At 28.0% G+C, this 22,643-nt stretch overlaps 2 protein-coding genes across 14 annotated transcripts; both read left to right on the forward strand.

Annotated features, from left to right (window-relative positions):
* The first annotated feature begins 1,901 nt into the window (after positions 1-1,901).
* LOC111287587 (uncharacterized) lies at positions 1,902-5,406 on the forward strand. Of its 13 annotated transcripts, none has more exons than XM_089759616.1 (6): positions 1,902-2,168; positions 2,460-2,494; positions 2,816-2,857; positions 3,158-3,207; positions 3,566-3,682; positions 5,204-5,406. In XM_089759616.1, the coding sequence occupies exons 1-5, from the start codon at positions 1,970-1,972 to the stop codon at positions 3,645-3,647; spliced, it is 408 nt and encodes a 135-aa protein (XP_089615742.1). In that variant the 5' UTR covers positions 1,902-1,969; the 3' UTR covers positions 3,648-3,682; positions 5,204-5,406. The 13 variants fall into 13 exon arrangements, 5 of the variants coding, with proteins under 5 accessions (XP_089615742.1, XP_089615743.1, XP_089615741.1 ...); XM_089759617.1 differs by lacking the exons at positions 3,158-3,207; positions 5,204-5,406 and adding exons at positions 3,050-3,096; positions 3,778-4,015; XM_089759615.1 differs by lacking the exon at positions 5,204-5,406 and adding an exon at positions 3,778-4,015.
* Positions 5,407-13,608: 8,202 nt separating this feature from the next.
* Positions 13,609-17,860, forward strand: LOC111288181 (transcription factor MYB97-like). Its single transcript, XM_089760337.1, has 3 exons — positions 13,609-14,430; positions 15,274-16,255; positions 17,377-17,860. The coding sequence occupies exons 1-3, from the start codon at positions 14,071-14,073 to the stop codon at positions 17,646-17,648; spliced, it is 1,614 nt and encodes a 537-aa protein (XP_089616463.1). The 5' UTR covers positions 13,609-14,070; the 3' UTR covers positions 17,649-17,860.
* Positions 17,861-22,643: the final 4,783 nt, after the last annotated feature.

Raw genomic sequence — 22,643 nt, forward strand, 5'->3', positions numbered from 1 at the left:
ACCTAAACTGAAGCAAAACTTGAAGACAACTGACCCTGCCATTAATAATCAAAGCAGCTCTCGCTAATCATATGTTATCCACAATTTTCAGATAAATTATTTGTGTTTAATTGTCACCTACTTTTCCAGTTATTCTTCTGCTTTCAACTGGCTGGCTGTATTAATTCCATTCCATGCTTACGACTGACAAATCAAGATAACAGCTTGACATCCAAAACCTTATCAAACATTTTGCTAATGATTGTTCCAATCAATGTAATCATTGTTTTTTTATTGAACATTATGTATTCTTTTCTGCCCAATTATTTGAATAAATCTCATTGTTTATTTGATTTAAGTCACTGATTTTTTAACCCTCCTAAGCTTCCATCTAATCTAGGTCGACGACGAAATAGGTTTTACTCATCCTCAAACCCACTTGTAATCTAAAATAAATTTTATATTATTAAATCTATTTACTATATACACATATATAGAAATATATATAATATGTGTATGAATACAAGACACGTATTATATTATTCATTTTCAATCTCGTACTTCATAAAAAATCACAACTATACTTATATTATTATTCCGAAATTTAATGTCTATGTCCGTCTTCATTTGAGTAAAAAATTAAATTTTCAATCGAATTTGTATAAAATTATCTTCTCCAATAAATATGAATATTTTAATACAAAAAATTGGACATTTGCTTTTGAATCGAGCCTAATTGGGTAAGATTTTTTATTTTTTATTTTTTATTTTGAACACATACTTTTTAAATATATAATAATATATTTTTAAATAGAAATATATTAATTTTAATTAATTTAAAATAATTTTATGTTATTAAATAAAAATTTATTTACTAAATATATATATAAAGTATGGGTATGGGTACAAAATAAATACTATATTACTCACTTCGTTCCCGTATTCGATAAAAATTTAAAATCATATCTATCGCGTCTTCATTTCAAAATTTAATATCCATCTTTATTTTCATTCAAGTAAAAAAAATCATATTTTTTATTAGATTTGGATAAGATTAACATCGTTAAAAAAACAAAACATAAAAACTTTATGTGCAAAAAGTTGGGCATATGCCTTTGAATTGGGGCAAGATTTTGAACTTTGAGATATTGAATCCAAGTTATGTATAAGCTGACCTAAACCCAGCAAGTGTTTCTTTTCATTCTGTTTAGGCCACGAGAAATTTTTTAACAAAATATAATGTTCCCATGAGGTGCCTCCATTGTCATTCTTCAGTTCTTCTTCCTTTGCATTCTCAGCTCAAACACAAGCAGAAACTGAAAGGTAAAGAACAGCTTTGGCTCTTCAGCAGTGAAGCTCCGAGGCTGGTTTTTCAAACACAAAATGTTTGTAATTCAGTTGTGCCTTCGAGGACAAATGTTTTGGATTTTGAGCTAAGAAAATTCAAATTCAGCTTTTTGAACGATTATATATATGCGGCTTCTATTAATATTACATTATTGTCTATGTAAAAGATTTAGATAAAATTATTCAAGTGAAGTCACTACAAGAAAATAAAAAATCAGTGGTAATTTTTTTAATGACGTTTCACTTAAATACGTCATTAACTTTCATGTTTTTATAAAGCTCGTGATGTTTTTTTATCAAAAAGTTATTAAATATTCGATAGTAGCATTTGTACTATTAAACACCATTAAATAAACAAATTAGTGGCATTTAATCACTAAAACACCTTAAAATAAAATCCAAAAATTAATTAAATATAAATAGAAATCTTTTAGTGGCGTTTTAGGAAATAGACGACGCTATTGAAAAACAAATAGTGACATTTTAAGGAAATGCCACTAGTGTGAAGAAATTAGTGGCGTTTTTAAAGTAAACGCCACTAAATTTTTTTCCCAAAACTGAAACTCCCTATTTCTTTTTGCATTTTCCTTTCCTCTCACAGGAAGTTCTCCCGCTAAAAGTTTTCCCCCAAAATTGAAACCAGATGAATCCCAATCTTCCACGTCAGCCAGCTCTATGCTCTTCGCTCTCCACTCTCCTCGCCGATCTTCAAAACCTTCAAAATAATCAAAACCAATCTCAGAATGGCCTTGGTTCCATTAGCATGGATGATTTTTTGAAAAACATCTACTTGTCCCCACCACCGCCACCAACTACTTCTGACGCTCACCTGCAATTTCCCGGTGCATCCATCACTCTCACTTTTTTTGTCTCTGTTTGATTATCGAGAAACATAGGAAACTCGTAATAATAAAACTCATAGCTCCATTTTTTTCTTTTGGTAAACAAAACGAAAGTTTCAGATTTTTTTTTCTTTTGATGGAGATGCTCTACTGTTTTAGACCTGTACTTAATGGTTAGATTCTGTTTTCTCTTTTGTAGATTCTCAAATGATTTTATCATTTGAAATTTGAGCTTGATTCAATTTTTTCTTTGTTTTGCTCTTTGAACGTAACAAACATCTGAAAAATCAGCACCATGGTTTCCTTGGAAATGTCAAAGCGGAAGGGTGAGCTTTTTTTTTTGTGTGCTTTCTTCGCTTCTTTTCGTTCAATTAACGCTTCTATGAATCTGTGAATTTTATAAGACTTATGCTGATTTGGTACTTGAAATACGATTCAATTTGCATTCCCTAGAAATTTTTGTGAAATACAAATCTCTAGACATGGTGTTTCGATTAGCTCTACCGATAATGGTTATTATGACTGCTTTTAAGTTAGGAAAGTCTTTCAAGTTTTTTCCAATTTGATTTTAGTATTATCCCAAGTATCTGGAAGAGATATTATTATGAATGCTAACTATGGGTGTTTACACTTCATCACTTTTGCAGTGTGCTCTGGTTACTATAGTAATCTCTGCTGTTATAAGTCTGGTAAGTAAGAGACAAGCCTGTGTTGGAACATTTTTAAAACTAGATTATGCCACATTTTATGCTTCAATGGAAGTTGGATCATTAATTTACTGTTTGCAACTCTTATCAAATCTACCAGAATAAAAAGATATTGGTATCCTATAAAGATCTTTGGTTGTAATAAGAAAGATTTTCTTCTTTGGACCATCACAGGTACTACAACTCTATTTCTTGGAATTGAGATTGGTGTCTTTTTTGGGGTAAGAAATTTAGATATAATTAATTAAGAGGTATAATTTTTATTTTATTTTGATACTTCAGGTAGGTGTTTCGCTTGCCTTTGTCATTCACGAATCGGCAAATCCTCATTCGTAAGTGGATGTCAGCCACACCATGTATTTAATTGTCACATGCTATGTTGCTCTTTTTTCCTAGCATTTATGTTCCCATTTTTTCTGATCTTAGATGATATGAGATTATTATTTATTACTATCATCTCTTGGTCACAAAATTGATGATGATAATTTACTTCATTATCTTTATAGTAATGCTCAACATCTTATATTATCTATCAAGATTAACTTCAAGATTCCTCATCCTGGCGTTTGAAGAGTCTTTTTGTTTTTTTCATATATCAAATGCCTCATTGGGCTATGATTATATTTTGGCTTGCTCTTCTAGTTATTTGTTTTTGACAATTTTTTCCCTTAATTATACATCACTTCACAGAGAGCATATGCAGATAAGACCTAACGAGATCTGCAAAATAATCCAGATATGTGGTTTCAAGTTGTGCACATCTTGCAGTTGACAATGAGCCTAAATGCCAAGTTCTTTACCTTGCAGGTCAGTCGAAAAACTATTTGCTTTTTAATCTATAATTACTATTAAGTTAAACTTACTTAAGAGAATTCTAGTTGAAATTCCTATGTTGTGTACAGTGCTTGTTCCTGATAATTTGGTCTTGCCGCTGTAGCTGACTAGTTGATTGATAATCTGGTCTGGTGTTTGGTTTGGTCCCTTTTTGCATTGCTGCAGTTTCTAACTTATTGGTGGACTTCTCAAGCAAGTGGATTTATGATGGAATATAATTGCACATGCTCTAAATTGTAAATAGATATTTGAATAGGTCACATTTGGTTCTTCTTGAAATTAAGATCAAGTTTTCTTTTTCTAACATAGTTCCGACTTGTTGTGTGAAAGAATAGGCTTGCCTCTTCACCCAAGTCTTCAACAAATGATAGCAACGTTGGGTAGAAAAGGTCCACTTGGCTGAGATTCTCACGTTTTTGCATTCATTTTCAATTGAATTTATGTATTCTTCAAATCTATTTTGAAATTCACGATTTTGACCTCTTCATAGTTTTTCAATCAGTTCTTGATGAATTCTAGCTTGTTTTGAGCCCATTTTTTTTGTTAAATTCCTAACTCATAGATCTTTAATTCTGAAAAAAAAACAATTAGCTTCAAATTCCATCCACACAAGTACAGAAAATTCTCTAAAGTCAGGCCTAAATTCAGTTGATAGATTAGTTCTTTGCATGAGTGACAGCATAGCAAGGATCTACTCTCTTTCTTGGCATTTGGTTTGCTTCTTTTTCACTTCATGCTCTTAGATTTACATGTTTACTTGTTAGTTTTCAATTGATAGCATTTATTTTCATGAATTTACCTGCTATTTGGATGATTTCTTTGAACATGCTCTATTTTTTCCAGTTCTGTGTACTGTTTGAGTTGTTAGTTCAATGAGCTAGATTTTTTCTTATTTGATGCGATTTCTTTGTTGAATTTTGTGATAAACTTGTTTATAAATCTTACCTTAGCTCAGTTCTAATTCATTCTCCTTAGAAGTTTCTAGATCTGGCTTTTTCTTTCCTTATTAGTAAAATTCTGATGCAACTTAGTTTTTATTTTGATTTGTTTTAGTACTTTCTTGCGATTTCTCTTTAGTTTCTGATTTTCAAACTACTTTCCATTGTAGTTCTTTATATGCTCTTTTAATTTCCAGCTCATACTCCATTAATTTTGCATCATTTAGACCTAGATTAGTAACTTCAAATTCAATTTCTAGATTTTCTTTTGTTTCAACTTGCGCTTAGAGTTTTTGCATTTTTTTGCTTCACATTTGAAGTTCAAACTTATTCTTGCTTTAGTTCTTCACTTGTCTTTGCAATTTTAAGTTTGATTTCATGTACTTTTTGCCATTTAGATTTAGTTCTAGTTCATGAAATCACTATTTGTCTATAATAGCTTTGTATTTTCAGTTTTGCAAGTTTAGTTGTATTTTGCATTTAGTAAGTATTTATATTTTTTTAATATAAAAAATGGTTTATTATGAAGTGTAAAGACTTGTTTTATTTTATTCAGTAGGTTTTTGAGCACGTAAGTAATCATGGTTGAAAAAATATGGCTGTGTTTCAAGTCTAAACAATCATCAAGTTTATACATTTTAAATTTTTGGTTAATGTATTGAAACAATTTGAATGTCATTGTATTAAACTTTGTGTTACATGTACACAATAACAAATTATGTATTTAGATATTTAAATATTTAGTTTATGAATTTAAATTCGTTTTTAAGAATTTAAAAATATTTATTTATTTTTTAATTTAATTATAATAGTTAATAGTGAATATTGAAAGAAAAAAATAAATTTTCTAATTTAGTGGTGTTTGCAATGAAAAATGCTGTTAAATTTAATAACGTTTGTTTTAAAAAATACTGTTAAATTTTTTCATTTAGTGACACTTGTGTCAAAAAACGCCATTTGTGTTAAAAAAATACTACTAAATTTAGTGGCGTTTTGTGACACAAATGTCACTAAATTTTTTTATTTAATATCGTTTATAATAACAAATGTCGTTAAATTTAACGATGTTTATGTTTGAAAATACTGCTAAATTAGTGGTATTTTTTTTCTAAAAAGCCATTATTTTCTTTGACGTTTTTTGCAAATGTCGCGAATCATTTGGCAGTATTTATAAATGCCACTAAACGTGAAAAAAATGCCGCCAAAAATCTATTCTCTTAGAGTGAGTTTTGGTTAAATGAATATATTTACAAAAACTTATCACATCCATTAACAGTAAAGTTTTTAAACATTACAATAAATATTAACTTTTAAGGTAAATTTGTCAATTTGTGTCATTGTGTCATATTTCGTGTCAAATATGATTTCAAATATAATAAAAATAATTTTGATACGAATACGATACGAATATTTAAATAACATGAATAATCTAAACACAAATACAATATATTTATTATATATGTTACACATGACATAACACAATTATATATTTAAAATTAATTTATTTAACATAACTCAAGTGACATGACATGACACAATTAACACGTTTAGACACTAACACAAATAGACATGATTAGTCTATTAATTTAAATAAAAAATATCATTTAAAATAGTATTTAAATAAAAAATTATTTAAAAATTAAATATTTATAATCTATTTAAACACCAAAACAATACAATAAATACGATTATTAATTTTTTAAGAATTAAATTAAAATAATTTTTATAATTTGTATTTTATATATACTTGCATGAATAGTACGTATCTTAAGCGTGTCATCACTGTTTGATACAAATACAACAGAATAATATTGTGTCTTAATCTATCAATACGATTAAGATACGCAACATAGTTACACTAAACTCATGCACGATTTTTTCTGTGTCATTTTTGTATCATGTCATTGTGTCGTGTTTAAAATTATCAAGTTTATTTTAAGATATAATAAAAAATTAAAAATTAAAAAATATGAAAAATATGGTAACTTCTTTTGTGGAATTAAAAGATTTTAGTGTCGATGTATAAAAATGAATTCTTTAATTATCTTTCTATATTATTTTTTCTCAATTTTTTTGAAACTTTATTTTGTTGTTGGTCTTATAAGTGTTTTGTTAATTGAATTCAAGGGGTTTAGAATTAGAATTTAGAATAAGCCATTTTTTAAATTTATAAATAGGTCACATTCTAACAAAAGTAATTAGTATGTATATCTTTTATATTGATTGAGAAAATAAGGTAAATTACCTCTTTCCTATGAGACTTTAAAGAAGGAAAAAAAAAAAAGCTTATTTTGACAAATCTCCATTTCATCATACCATAAATATTCTAATATTATTGAACACTCATACAAAAAAAAAATCTACATTACCAGAAAAAGGGCACATGCTGGACCATGAAATTTATATTTTTTTTCAAAGATAAAAGGGATAGGCTATTATTTTACTCTATTATACAAGATTCACAACCATTTTAAAAGAGGGGAAAATAGGAAAGGAAACACAAATGAATTTTTCTGTTTTGATAGAGAGTAGATATAAGTTTTATATTTTCTTTTATCTTTCGATCAAAATTAAATATATTAAAATATATAATATAAGGATTAAAATAACGTACGTAACACTTATAATAATGTAAGTGAATTCTTCTTCATAGATATAAACTAATTATATAGTTGTATTTAGGTTTTTAATAAAAAAATCCATTAGGAGATATAGTTTGCAAGTTTTTTTTTTTTTTTCATTTATTGATATCAATCCAATAAATTATTAACTAGAAAATATTAAATACACATCATTTTTTTGCAGTATAAAAATTTTAAGACTATACAATTTGAGTTGATAAAACAAGCCATATTCAACAAATTTTGATCTGTTACAATTTGATAAGAGTGGATTTTTTTTAATTGGAGTTGGAAACGGAGACAGATTTAGAATGCTCTGCCTCTACTCGCCTAAAGCTAGTATAAAATATATAATTTATTATTTATTTAATTATATACTAATAAAATTATTATTTAATATGTTAATGTAAGATATTAACTTACTAAAAAGTTACTAGTCAAAACAGGATAAATTCATCAGTCTAAAACATTTTTTTATAAAAGAAATTCCCTTTGATTTTGACGATTGACTAAGAATTACCAAGGTTGAACCCACCTCAAAGTTAGAATTAAATCATATATCATATATCATATGATATATAATATTATATTATAACATATAAGAAACCTTATAAGATTTACTTCCATAGATGTTTAGGTGAACAGTTGCTTCGAATGACATATAAGATAATAATAATAATAATAATTACATATTTTTGTCTTTTTATCTTTTTAAATATATAATTTTTTAAATATATAATTATCTTTTTATATTTTAATTTAAATATATTGTTACCAACAAAATTTGTAAATAATAATAATAATTAACTATTGTTATCAATAAAATCTAATTTAAATATATTATTTTTAATTTTAAATGAATTTCTTAATAATCTAGACAATATTGTTTAAAATTTAAAATTTTCAAATGTAATAATATATGATATTTTAAAATAGATTTCCTAATAATATATATGTATATATATATATATGTATATATATATATATATCTATCCTTTTGAATCTAAAAATCCAAAATATAGTAATATATATTAGATTATTTGTAGATTAATTTGATTACATATGTCCACCCAAATGACAAAATTTTTAAAGAAATAAAGACAAGAAACATTATAAGAATAAAAAAACTCAAAACTTAAAACACCCAAAAAAATCTTTTTAAAGCGAAGAATAAATCTCAAATGTAAAATATATTATTTTTAAAATGGATTTATTAATAGTCTAGATTATTTATATATCATTTTAAATTAAAAAAAAATAAAATGTAGTAATATATATTATCCTTAAAATGGATTTCTTGATAATTTAAATATATATCTTTTAAATTTCAAATTCTTAAATGCAATTTTTTTTCTTTAGAGATTTCATAATAATCCTCAGTTATTTGATTATTTTTAAATTTAAAAAACCAAATATCACATATTAGAACAAATAACTTAAAGAAATTCTGAAGGCCAATTATATTTCTCTATTTTTTTTCTTTGCCTTTATGATTGCTTCTTCATATTTTGCAAAGTATAAAGTTACAATTTACAAAAGCATTTATTCTTCTCTTTTATAAGTGTTGATGACATGTTATTTTATAACTTACAAATATCTACATTGAATTTGCTTTTTCTGTAATCACTTTAATTTCTAAAATAGGTTTTATATTTCATAATACTACTGGAAATGGTGATTAAAAATTTTAATTACAAGTCTCAAGTGGTGGTAGCATGTGTAATGATACTATACCACCGGTTTTACATGCATCAATCTCATACAAATAATGATTGGTCGATAGATGTTTTATTACTATGTTTTAATGCTTACTCGCATTTTTCTCTTTCAAAATATATAGAACTCTTAGTTTTCAGGTATGGGTGCAAATAGAGAATAGATGCATATGTAAAGTACTTTGCATGAGACCTTTTATCGACAAACATCTAGATTAACATTTAGCTATATTCTTTGGAAATAGACATTAGTGATTTGATCTTAAAAATGAATGATTACACATATGATATTACATGCTATTGTTTATTTTCTAAGATTTATTAGTTTTTGTTATGTCGATAATTCTCGAAAAACTTGGCTTTTTTTAATATAGAGGAATTTGGTCTTAATTATTAAAATTTTCAATTATAGCTGGCTTGATTTCTTATTTATGTTGGTGAACTGTATAGACTATTACAACTATAAGCACATTTCTCATTTGCAAAATAAAGGAAACATCACACTTGCTGCAAAATATTATTATTATTATAGGCTATGAAATAAAGTACACTTTAAGTACATTATTTAAACATTTAAATTTATTTTTTCTCTAAAATAAATAAAATTAAGCTTAAAATTATATAAATTTGTAGGTATTTAAAATTGACTACACAAGAAAAAAATGATGTAAATGGAAGAAAGTTAATTTGAAATAATGAAACTTTTAGCTTTTATTTTAATATTTTGTTGGTGTACTTGATATTATTATTTATAATATCTTTTGGATATTTTATTTTTTTCAAATAATATTTCATTTTTTAAACTTTCTTAAAATTTTTAATAAAAAATTTTAATTTCGTGATATTTTGATATCTTAATTATATTATATATATTTTACATATATCTTGAATATTATAAACACCTAATTTTATTTAGGACAGTTCAATTTTGATCCATTTTTATATTTGATTTAGATATCTAAATTTAGGCTTATTTAAATGCTTATTGAACATATTTGATGTTAGGCCCAAAAAGATTTTGTTTTGGATCAATTCCTTACAATGATGAGCCATTTTGTAACCCAATGCCAAATTATATAATCCAAGGTCCAAAAAGCCTAAAGTTTAATGATGAAATCCAACCCCATTTTTTAAAGCCCAATTGCATTTCATTAAGATTAATTGATTTTCTTTAATTAAGATATATTAAAAAAACAAACGAAAATTTGAAAAAAGGGAAACCAGAGGGGTTGACTGCCATATTAGTAGCCTCTCCTCACTTTCTCCTCCCACCAAATATTACTTTTTTTCCTCCCCATTTGCCAACCCCATTACAAGAATTCACCCAAGCTCATGAATTGAAAATATAGTAAGCATTGCTACAAATGCAAGCTAAAAAACTTAATCACTTTTCAAACTAAATTAAATGATCAAAGAGGCATGAAAGGGACTGTGATCTAGGAATAAAAAACTTGGACATTCACAACACAAGAGAAGTAGAATAGAAAAAATTTACAAAATCCAAAATATCCAGAAAACTCTAGCCACTAAACCACTCCTTTGATCCCTGCCAACCCCTTTTTTGTAAACCACCCCATAATAACCCATTCCCAGCTTCAAAAAAAAAAAAAAAACCAAAAAATTTGGAAGTAGAAACACAAAAAAAAAAAACCACTATTTGGCACTCGCCCACCCAACCTAAAATACCACCATCCATCCCTAGTAAAACATCCATTAACAACCCCCTTATAAGCCATTCGAAAAACTACCATCACAGCCTCCAAACCCTTACAATCGGTACCTAAATCCAAGAGCAAAAAAATCATTTTATTTTCTTTGAAATTCACCACAAAAATCACAAAAACAACAATCAAAACAAAAAATCACAATCCTCGTTGAGGAACCCAATGCCATTGCAAAAAAAAAAAAAAGAGAGATTTTTTTCTTCAATTGACAAAGAAGGAAAATGGAAAAAGCGGTGGTAAAAAGAAGTCAATTTGGACAAAAAAGGAAAAAGAGAGAAAAAAAGAGGAAAGAGAAAAAAAAAAAAAAAGGAAAAAAAAGATAAGAAAAGAAAAGAAAAAAAGGAAAAGGGAACCATCGGTTGGGAAAGAAAAGAAAGGAAAAAAAAAAGAAGAAAAAGAAAGAGAATGAGAAAAAGATAGAAGAAAAGTAAAAAAAATGGGAACATTCCAAAAAAATTAGAGGGAAGTTTCAAATAGTTTAGGATTGTTAAAAAAAATTCAAAAAAAATGAAAAAAGAATAGGCAATTCGACTTGACTCGTCAAGTCTATCCACCTAATCTGACCTAGATCTACTTAAACTAACCTATGACCTATCCCAGAGAAATGGGATGCCAAACTTAAGCTTTTTTTTATTGGTGCTTTGGGTTCTACTTTGAAAGCTTTATTTGGAGGATTGGGCTGCCAGACTTGAACCATTTTCTTTGATGTTTTGGGCTCAGCTTCAAAGGCTTCATTTGGGTATATGTTTTTTTTTTCTTTCTTTTCTATTTTTTTGCTTATTATTATTATTTGCTTTCATGTCATCACATTTAATTATTCTAACACCTGTTAATATTTTTATGGTTGGAAAAAAATGATAACAATAATAAATAAAATACATATAAAATAATAATAAAACTAACAAGCAATGCATATAATCTTGAAATTTTGGTGTTCAAAAAAGAATAATAATAATGTCTTTATAAAAAAAAGAATGATCTTGGAATCCCGCCTAGATGTTAGAGGAAATTCAAATCATATTTTTAAAGATTAATTTTTTTAAATTTCGTCTAGATGTTGGGGAATTAAAAAAATTTTCTTCACAAAATAATAATAATAATAATAATAATTTCTTTCATCATTGTTTATATTTACTTTTTTACTTGTTTAATAATTTATTACATGCATTATAAATTATCATCTTTAATTCATGCATTTATATTTGGTATTTGCATTTCTTTAAAATGTCTCTCCAAAAGATTAATAAAAATCTATTCTTTTAGAAAAATTATAAAAATCGAGCTTGTTTCAAAAGTTTACCTAGATGTTAAGGATTTTTAAGAGGTTCGTAAAAATCATGTAATACTCTAAAATCCTAAAGCTTGAAACCCTGAAATTTTAAAACCCTAAAATCCTAAAACACTATACGAAACCCTACAACTTTGAGTGAAACCCTAAACTCTATGAGAAACCCTAAAACACTAGATAAAACCTTAAAACTCCAATCATGAAACCCTAAATTTAATCAAAACCTAAATCCACCCAAAACACTCAAAACCATCCCAACATTTTAAAGATTTTTATAAAATTCTTTTATGAAGTAATTTGCTCTCGATTGTCGCCTAAAAAATGGGGTATTTAGAAAATTTTATTTATTAAGTTTTTTATATAATTTCTTAGCCCAAAATAATAATAAGATTAGACAAAAAATGAAAATAAAGGCAGAGTCTTAAATATAAATAATCATAATTAAACTCTACATAAAGGTTGAGAAACTTAGGTAATTTCTTTATATTTAAAGACTCGATCCCGAAATTACATTTCATCATCATGCATAGCTTTCATTGCATCTATTCATCTTTGGAATGTTGTTTGCATTCATTTTACATGTTTACGTCTTTTGAATATCACTGTTGATTCTTTGTTAATTGCAACACCATCGTTTCTCTGCATAAAATTGTTACAAAAAATGTTATTCAAAAAATAAATTTTGAAATAAAAATAAAATAGCATTCCAAAAGAAATAATCATTAATGCTATGCCTAGATATTATAGAGTTATCAATAATTATCATCTGCAAATAATGTTATTTTTATTTTCAAGGAATATCATGGTGAATTTTAGGAGAAAAAAGCTATCTTTAAAGTTCTACTTAAATATTGAAGAATTTTAAAATATTTCTTTAACCTAAAGATTTCTACAATATTCTTAAATAAAAATTTTCAATAAAATTGATTTTCCTTTTTTAAAAAAATGATAAAGGAAAGTATTTTTAAATTTTAAATTTAAATCATTCTTATTCAAAAATTATAGATAGCACATGATTAATTGATATCAATTTTTATAAATGCCATGGGGGTATTAATTCTTTCTCATGTATAATCGTATTATCGAACTCAACTTTATTTTCGTAAATAAAAAATTATTTTTTTGATAAATTTTAAACTTGTTTTATTATTTTATTAAAAAAATAAATTTTTTAGGTAATTAATCACAATTTTAAAAAATGATGATAATTTTTCTTATTTTTCTTTATTTTTTAAAATTTTCGTCTAACGATTCTCAAAACCGTTACGATAAACATATAAATAATTAAATATTATTAATTTGTATATTTATACATATTTAAATAATTAAAAATAATTCATGCATCACACTACTAAAAAACTAATTACCATATAAGTTTAAATTTCTTAACATAGATGAAAACAAGTCATTTCTTTGTTGTCAAAAATGTCCAAAACATTAAAAAAAAAATTAGTACTAATACTATGTCACCAACCCAGCAATGAACAAATAAGAGTGAAGCTTAGAAACAATGAGAACAAAAAGGCTGTAAAACAAAACAGAAAAGAAAAGCCGCCTATTAGGGTCTACCATTGAATTTAGCTCTAAATTGTGAATAACCCTCTGCCCAAAGTTCCCTTTTGTGGGGTCTGAGTCTGACCCTTTCAGGGCATTGAGTTTAGGCCCTGTATGAAAAACACATATCAAAACAAAACCTAACCCTTTTGTCAGGTTGTCCCTTTTCTTTGAAGACAACCTTAAAAAATGGAAAAAACCCAGACTCATGACATTGAGTTTCTTCCATTTCTTGCACCTTTTCAACCAGAAAAACTACCTTCAAAGATCACAGATTCTTCTCCTTTATTTCCCTTTTCTTCTTCCTTCTAGTGATGGGAAGAGAAGGGGAAAGAAAGGAAACCAACAACTCCCAAAACCCTCCACAAAACCCCCAATAACGAGTCCAAAAGAAAAGCTATAACATCATTAACCAAGCCATATATAAACGAAAAGACAAAAAAAAAATTCTCTTTTTTACGTATAGAGATATTAGTATATTGGTTTAACGTGGGAACAATAGGAGGAGACAATAGCGGAAGATGATGATGATGGGAGGAAACAACCAAGTTACTACACAAAACGAGGGTGGTGGTGGTGGGGGATCCTCAGCTGGCATGAACAACGGGGGAGAAGAAGGTGGTTTGACGTTGAAAAAGGGGCCGTGGACGGCGGCGGAGGATGTGGTGTTGGCTGAGTACGTGAGGACTCATGGTGAAGGGAACTGGAATGCGGTGCAAAAGAACACAGGGTTGGCACGTTGTGGGAAGAGTTGCAGGCTTAGATGGGCTAATCATTTAAGGCCTAACTTGAAGAAAGGAGCTTTTTCTGCTGAAGAAGAAAGGATCATTGTTGAGTTGCATGCTAAGATGGGGAATAAATGGGCTCGTATGGCTACTCAGGTAATTCATATCTCAACAAAGGGTCATCATTTCTTACATATAATTTTGATTTTTTTTCTTTTGGTGGGATTAGGAAAAGGTTGTCATTTGATCTTGTTTTTGTTTTCCTTTGTCTTTTGTCTACGTTGGTGAATCCATTTCTGCATTATCTTCTTTTTCCGTTGTTTTAAAACCAAGTTATCATTTTCATTTTTTCAGTTTGAATCTCAATCTCTGCATTTTGTTCATAATCTGGGTAATTTTCAAGAATTTGATGATTTTCTGAATCAATTATTTTGTTTTCAATTTCTTTGTTCATATTTTTTTAGAGCTTTGAGAACAAAAGTTTAGCTATATTTACTATTTCTGCTTTAGAAACACGTCTAGCTGTTCAGTTTACTCCCTATATGGGAATCATATACATGATCGGTTGTTATTTCAGTTTTCAAACGCAATTTTCTAGCTAATTTCTCTGCCATTCAATGAAAATCCCACATTCTAATAATGGTCAAACTCTCTCCTTTTCCACCAATTTGTAACAATTTTCTCAGTTCTGATTGTAATTTTATCTGTTGTCAAATGCCCTGCAGTCAAGAATGAATATCTACATTTAACATAATCAAAACCCGAGGTTTAATCTGATTAGTTCATATAATTATCCTTAAGAGATGACAGGTTCGAAATTCAAATCTCAACACTTTGATTCCCTTTCCCTATCTACATCCTAAGCCTCCTTTGTAAAAAAAAAAAAGACATAATCTGATGTACTGTGTTCTTGCTTTGTCTACTTTGTAGCTACACTGAATTTAATGAATTTGATCTCATTGACGATCCTGAATTCTCGGTTTTCCATTGATAATATAGCTTCCAGGGAGAACAGATAATGAAATCAAGAACTACTGGAACACAAGAGTAAAGAGAAGGCAACGCCAAGGGCTCCCACTTTACCCTCCTGACGTCCAACCTCTCTATTCCCAACACCAACAAAACCAGCAGCAGCACCATTCACAGCCAAAAACACCAGTCCCTTCCCCTCCAACAACATCAACCTCCTCTTTCTCCTTTCAAACTCCGACGTCTCTCCATAGCTCGATGCTAACAACACCACACCATCTCCATATTCCTCCCTCAGCATCACAACCTCTTCTCTATAATCTCCATTCTGCACCAACACCACCCCCTCTCCATATTCCAAGTCCAGCCTCAACACCACCCCCTCTTTGTAGCCCTTCCCCTTCAACACCACCCCATGTCTCTCCACTCCAATCCCCCCACAAGCCTGCTTTTTCAACCCTGCCTCTTTTTGATAATAATTCGCCTACCCTTGGAACTCCACTTCGCTACAAGCACTTCAGGCATGATGGAAGTGAAAGTAACACTAACACTAACAATCATAATTTTGCTGTGAGTGGAAGCAGCAGTAGCAGTTCGAGCTTTATGTTACCATTTTCTGGTGTTTTCAATCCCCATACTGCTACTGTTACTAGTAGTTCATTGACCCCTCCACACTACCCTTCATATTCCTTGGATCCAATAACACTTGATCTTGCTTCATCCTCAAGGATCCTTCGTCCCCATTTCGATTCAGGTCAATTTATACCAACTCCAACATTTGTCTATCCATTTAAAAAGGAGCTCCCTTCAAACCAATTGTTGTCCCAAGATGGGACTTCAGAGGCTACGCTTGATCAAAATAACAACCAGCACAATTTGAGTATGCCCATTAGTGGGAGTGGATTGTTGGAGGATATGCTGGAGGAGGCTCAGATGCTGGCAAGCAACAACGAAATTATGAGGCAGAACTGTTTAGTAGGGTTCAATTCAAGCTCTGATGGTTTAGCTTCAGGTCAGTCAATGAAATAGTTTTTTATGTTACCAATTTGAATCATATCTGTTCTTCTTTGTTCATATTTTACTTGTTCTTGTCACTACTTTTACTAGACTTCAGTAGATGAATTGCTTTCATCCCTTGCTTCAACTTGAATTCTCTCTTTTCTACGTGTTCATGTCGAAACAATAACACAACCTTGGCTTGAAAATTCAATGCATCAGATGCATAAATAATCTTTTTTTTTTTTCATTTTTCCGGATTTCGATTAATGCCTTAAGTCCCAATGTATATCAATTACTACAAGTCTAAAACATATCTAGAAATGGCAAAAAATTGAGTACCCGTAGCATTTTCCTCAAGGGTTTACTTAATATTGAATCCAGTATCATCATCACTGTCATCATCCGCGTAGCCTTTAATGCAGTAGACTCTTTTGCACATATACCATACTTTTCAGATTATTAAAACTTTTACGAAATAACATAAATGTTGGTGGATTGGAACATTTTAAGAGAAGAATTAAAGCCATTCTTATTTCCATTTTTGAGTGATAGATCTGCATTTGGCAGCATTCTTTTTCTTACAAATAATTATCGCAACACTAGAATAAAAAAAAAAAGTTGTAAGTATTAAGATTTGAATTCAGATTTACTCAATACCATCACTTGGTGACTGCATGTGTGACACCCCAATCTCATATCAGAATATTTTGAGAATTTATTACAATATATAAATAAAGGTTAAACTCATATTTATAAAGAGTTTTTTGTGAGATAAAACCATGAAACTTTCATGTCAATGTGGATATTATCTTGTAGGTTGAATATAGGTCTTTATAGTATTAATCAACTTAGTCAAGTTCCAGATTTATTTATTTTTATACTTTCGAATGCAAGATAGGGATTATTGAAACGTTCAAATAAGGTAGTAACAATGCATGATTGTCCAAGATTTTTGTGCTAGGCATACTTTAATAGAAAAAAGAGGGCAAGTGGGGGTGTCGTTGTTGAGGAAACTTTTACAGAAATAATTTGATTGAAACTTTTAAAAGTCACTATCTCTTCTTTCATTATGACAAGTAGTCATTTTCCTGATCAATGCTTTTAATGCTTGCTTTTCCTTTGATAACAACGTAGTATTGAAATCAAAAGAAGAAACACAAGAACAGATCAACACTACACATGAAGACTACTCGAGGCTACTCAATGCAATTCCTTCTTCCATGCCAATCCTCGAATGGTACAACGACAGTGGGGAAGGCTCCAACGGGCAATCCTCAGTTATAACAGATGATAATCTAGGCCTTGAAATGCACCATGTAGCTTCACTATTTCCTGTTGACATTGCACCTGACCATGGCAGGACTCCCAGCACCAGGTCTTCGGACAACTTTCCTGGAATTTGCTAAGTCATTTTGGAGATGTTTGCCTTTCGAAACAGAGAAAAGAGGGGTTCAATATTGTTGCTTCTTTGCTTGTTTGATATTTGTTCGTATATCTGGTTTGTAATAATGATAATGAAAATAATAACGATCACAATCATGATTTTTTTTTCTTATTGAACTTCTTAACTCACATGTCTTATGCTATACTTTATATCATTAATTGTTAACATATAGTAGTACTTTGTCTTTATTCCTTTCATCGAAGAGCCAAGCTTTCTCTAATCTTATAATTAGTGTAAGTGCTTTTATCCTTTTCTGATCTAAATATGGGTATAAAATTTTTTTGGGTGCATTTGAGTCCGTAAAAGATTGAATCCTAATCACTGAAATTAAAATTTTGATACTAAAACAACAAGTCATATAATTGTTGGCATATATCTTTATCTAAATTTGGATGCCCAATGTTTCCTTCAAAAAAATTTTTATAAGGTGGATTAAGTTTTATGAAAGTTATTACAGAACTTTTACGTAATTTAATTACAATCATAAAATCTTAATTGAAATCAAATTACTAATAAAAAATCAAATTGATCTAAATAGCAAAAAAAGCTTGAATTTTCATTTTAAGCTAGGTGCATGCACTCTTGCAATAGCCAATTTTGAAGCATTTCTTGATTTGTGCAAAAAAAAAAAAAAAAAAGAAGTTGGAAAAATAGAAATAGAGAATTCCAATAGCCAATACCGTAAAAAAGCCTTTATTGTTGAGTCATCTGGGCACTGTCCTTCTAGAAAATCATGCAACTCAGACAACTCTATTTAGGTTTTGGATGCTGCTCTTGCTGTAACTTTTTGTTTCTAAATTAACCTTTTTCTTTAGATGTAAAAGACTAATCCTAATCTGATGAAGCAATTCTAGTAAAAAAATGTTTGATGATAAGATTTCTTTCCTAATCCTAATCTGTGTTTCTCTCTTACAGTAATGCTTGAAACATGTCTAAATTACTAGTATGTTCTCAAAATTATTGCACTAATTGATCTGTTGACAGTTCCAGCAGATGAGTGCACTAATTGATCATATGAAGACTAATATCAAGCTAAGTATTTTCAACATAAACTGAAAGTAATTTGTTTTATTTATTTTATCAATTTCTGATAAATTAATAAATGTTAATTTGTTGTAGACATCAAATTTATCCAAATTAATTTCAAGACCGGATCAAAAAAAATGTTTACATAATTTAGGTTTTATTAGAATCCATCCGATTCGGTTTATTTGAATATTTTAATTAATTTTTGAATTTATTAGATCACCCAATGAATTTAATTGTAGTCAAATTTAATTCCAAATTTTGTTAAAATGATTTGGGTTTGAAAACCCATTGCACAAGCTATTTGTGGGCTTGAAGGCATGATGAAATTTTAAACCCAACTCATAGTCCCATTTTTATGTTTTTTAATTTCATTTTAGTTGTAAAAATAAAAATTCAAAAATATATAAAATAAAATTTTAAAATAAAATCAAAATCAAATCAGAGCCAATTTTTTTCTTTTCTATCATTTTCCTAATTTGTTTCGGCCTTTAGAGAACACAAGCATTAAATGCTTGTTGCATCCATCGTTCCCCGATACCATCACCACCCAGCCATCTGCCAACTCCCTAGATACTGCCACTGCTCCTCTCTAGCTCATAGATTAATGGTTTATTTAGATTAACAATAAAATTGATTTCAATAAAATTAAAAATAACGATAATGATGAAATTAATTATTATAATAATAAAATTAAATATTATAATAATAAAATTAAAATTAATGATAAAAAATATGTTTAAATACAAACGTAAGATAATAATGAAATAAAAATGAAAATATTATTAAATATATTAATCAAAAAAAAATTAAAATTTTATTTTAATGTATATTTTAATTTTATTTAACATTTAAAATATTAAAAAAATTAATTATTTAAGGATATAAATAGATAAAAAAATAATATGAGTAGAAATAAAATATTACTTTTAAATTCACTCATAATTGTTTTAATTTTATTAAAATTATATATATGAATAAAATTGAATTAAAAAATATTAATGAGGACAAAAGTGTCCAAAGTGAGCTGTGGTATCTCACTGCCACTTTTCCCACCAGTGAAAAATTTTTACCTCACTGGTGCCACGTAAGGACAACTGCAACGCAGCCGTGTAATTCAAACAATCAATTAAGATGCAATTGCACCAAAAAGTTACTCCATCATATTATATCACATTGTAATATGGATGTGATTGAATTTAAATGGATACGGTGCGATCGAAAATAATAATAAAAATTATTATAATTATAATTAAAAAAATTATTATAATTATTTTTTAAAAAAATTTATATAAAATTTATATAAAATAAATTTTATTAAAATTAATATTTAAATTTAATTAATAATACAATGAATTTAATTACAATACGTTGAAAGTGCGATTGAATCTAAACAGGCACTAAGAAATTTTGATCTTGAAAATTTGGGATTTTATCCCATATTGACTCTAGAAAACAACCATCCACAAACAAAGGAAGAGATTTTCTTCTGGAAACTTTTAAAAGCCAATGCCTAACCTATTGCCATTGTCGATTTAACCAAACATCACACGCCTATTGCCACCTTGATTCACACTCACCACTACTTGCAATCCTTCCAACCTCATCGACCTCCAACCCAGACACCACCTAGCTAAACCTAGATCACGCAACACCTAAGCCATTGTCACCACTAAAAAATCGAACCAGACCTTTTTTTTCTCAACAGCTACTAAAAAAGCCTAGCCTATCATCAACATCCCCAAGAGGATCCACAGTTAAAAAAAAAGAAAACAACAAAAACATAAGAATCAAATAGCAAAAGGTTTCGGACTTAGAAGTTTAAAAGGGCTTTGGGGCTTCAAACTTAGGTAAGATGGAGATGTAGGGAGGAGGAACAACATATCAAAAGACGGAGGCCATCGAATAAGCCAAAACCGACAAAAAGAAAATTTTGGCTGAAACCTTATGGACTTTTAGGGGTTATTTTTTGAGATTTAGGGCTTAGAACGATGATAAAGAGGTTCAGAGAAACATTTTAAGAATTTTGAAATTTTTTCCGATGCCGAAGATGACTAACGGTGGATGGTATGATGACTGACGCCTAATTCTGGATTAATCATCGACTTCTTCTGGGATTTTTAGAAAGAGACTTTAGAGAAAATTGAAAGAGAAAAAGAAAGGCCAAAATTAATAAAAAAAAAAAAAAGAACTGATTTGGGTTTAAATAGTAGAAGCAAAACGACGTTGTTTTGAAAGGAAAGATTCGTATTCCAAATCAATCTGACTCGACAATCCTCATACTCAACCAAAAAATTTGATTCAATCGAAACGTGAACCGATTCAATTGAACTTCATACTAAACCAATAACAAACCACTGAATTGCTAAGCAAATCGCTCCAAACCACTCTTGTACCGTTCCAAACCACCTGAATTAATTTATAAATCGTTGATCAATTTGACTAGCTATTTTTAGTTTTTATTTTTATTTTTTTCTCTTTTTATTTATTTTATTTTATTTTTGTTATTTTATTTTTTTTATCCATGCGTTTTTTAAATTCTAAACCTTGAAATAAATATTTTGTTAGTAAAAACAAAATTTAGGTTTCACAAATGATAAAATTCAATTCATAATAAAAAAAGAAATCCTTAAGCAAAAATTTTTTTTCTAATATTATCAACATATCAAAATATTTTAAGAATTTTTCAATAACATGTTTTAATTTATTTTTAAAATAAAATAAAATAATAATTTTTATAAGAATTAAAAAAAAGTGAAATTTTTGTGAAGAAAATTAAAAAAATAAAAAATTAAATTATAGTTATGATAAATAAAAAAGACTCAAAAAAATTTGATTTTTAAATATTAAAATAAATACTTTTTTGATCAAAATTAAAGGATAATACAAAGATTAATTAATACCATCTTTTGATGCACACTATATGAGTACTAATCATTCTTTATATGTAATTATATTCTCAAATTTAAATTTTTTTTTAATAAAATTTTAATTAATTTAAAGATTTTATTAAAAAATATAAATTTTAATAGATGATTAATCACGTTTAATAAAAAAAATTGATAATGACTTTTTATTTTTTTTAAATTTATCTAACATCCCAAAAATCATTATAATACTTGTTATCCTTTTTTGTTTTCGAAAAAGAAATGATGAGAGTGATGGTAGAGACTAGTCAACTTAGCAACTTAATGTATATATATGCACATGAATAATAAAACTTGTGGAAATCTATCTATATGTTGACATATACACAAGAGAATAGAACGAATTTACGTACCGTTCATGTCTAAGCATTTGGTTATTTGATTTATTGGTTAGTTCATCATCCAATTATTCTCAAAGAGCAAGATTGAAAACCCTCTTTGGCAAACATTGTTTATCACATTAAATCGCGTGATCAACGGAAGTTCAATTGTTGCGGAGAGCATTTCGAAAATAAAATCTTAAATATATTAAATTGATATGACCAACTACATTTTTAAGATAGCTAAAAAAATATATTAGATTTAAATAAAATCTAAAAATATTTTTAATCGCATTATAAATAAATAAAAAAACAACATAATCTTGTGATGAACATTTGCAAATTTTTTTATTTATTTCATCAATTTTTTTATAAATTGATAAATGTTAACTTGTACTCATTGTCATTTTTTTTTTTTTTTTAAGAAACAATGACAGAGATGGTTGAGAATTGAGATTCAACTAGTCAACTAAGCAACTTTAAGCTACTTATTCAAAAGAAAGAACAAAACCTATAGTACAAATCTGACTATATTTTGGTATAAATGCAAGATAATAGAATGAATTTGTATGCCAATCGTCCATGAGCAATTAATTATTCAAACGGAAAATATTTTACCTACAATTTTTTTTAATACAATCCTGCAAATAATTTATTATAAAAAAAAATTTATGAAAGGATCCA

Source organism: Durio zibethinus, chromosome 4 (genome assembly GCF_047325235.1).
Source record: "Durio zibethinus cultivar Kanyao isolate XHJ-2024 chromosome 4, ASM4732523v1, whole genome shotgun sequence".
In the NCBI taxonomy this organism is placed as follows: Eukaryota; Viridiplantae; Streptophyta; class Magnoliopsida; order Malvales; family Malvaceae; genus Durio; species Durio zibethinus.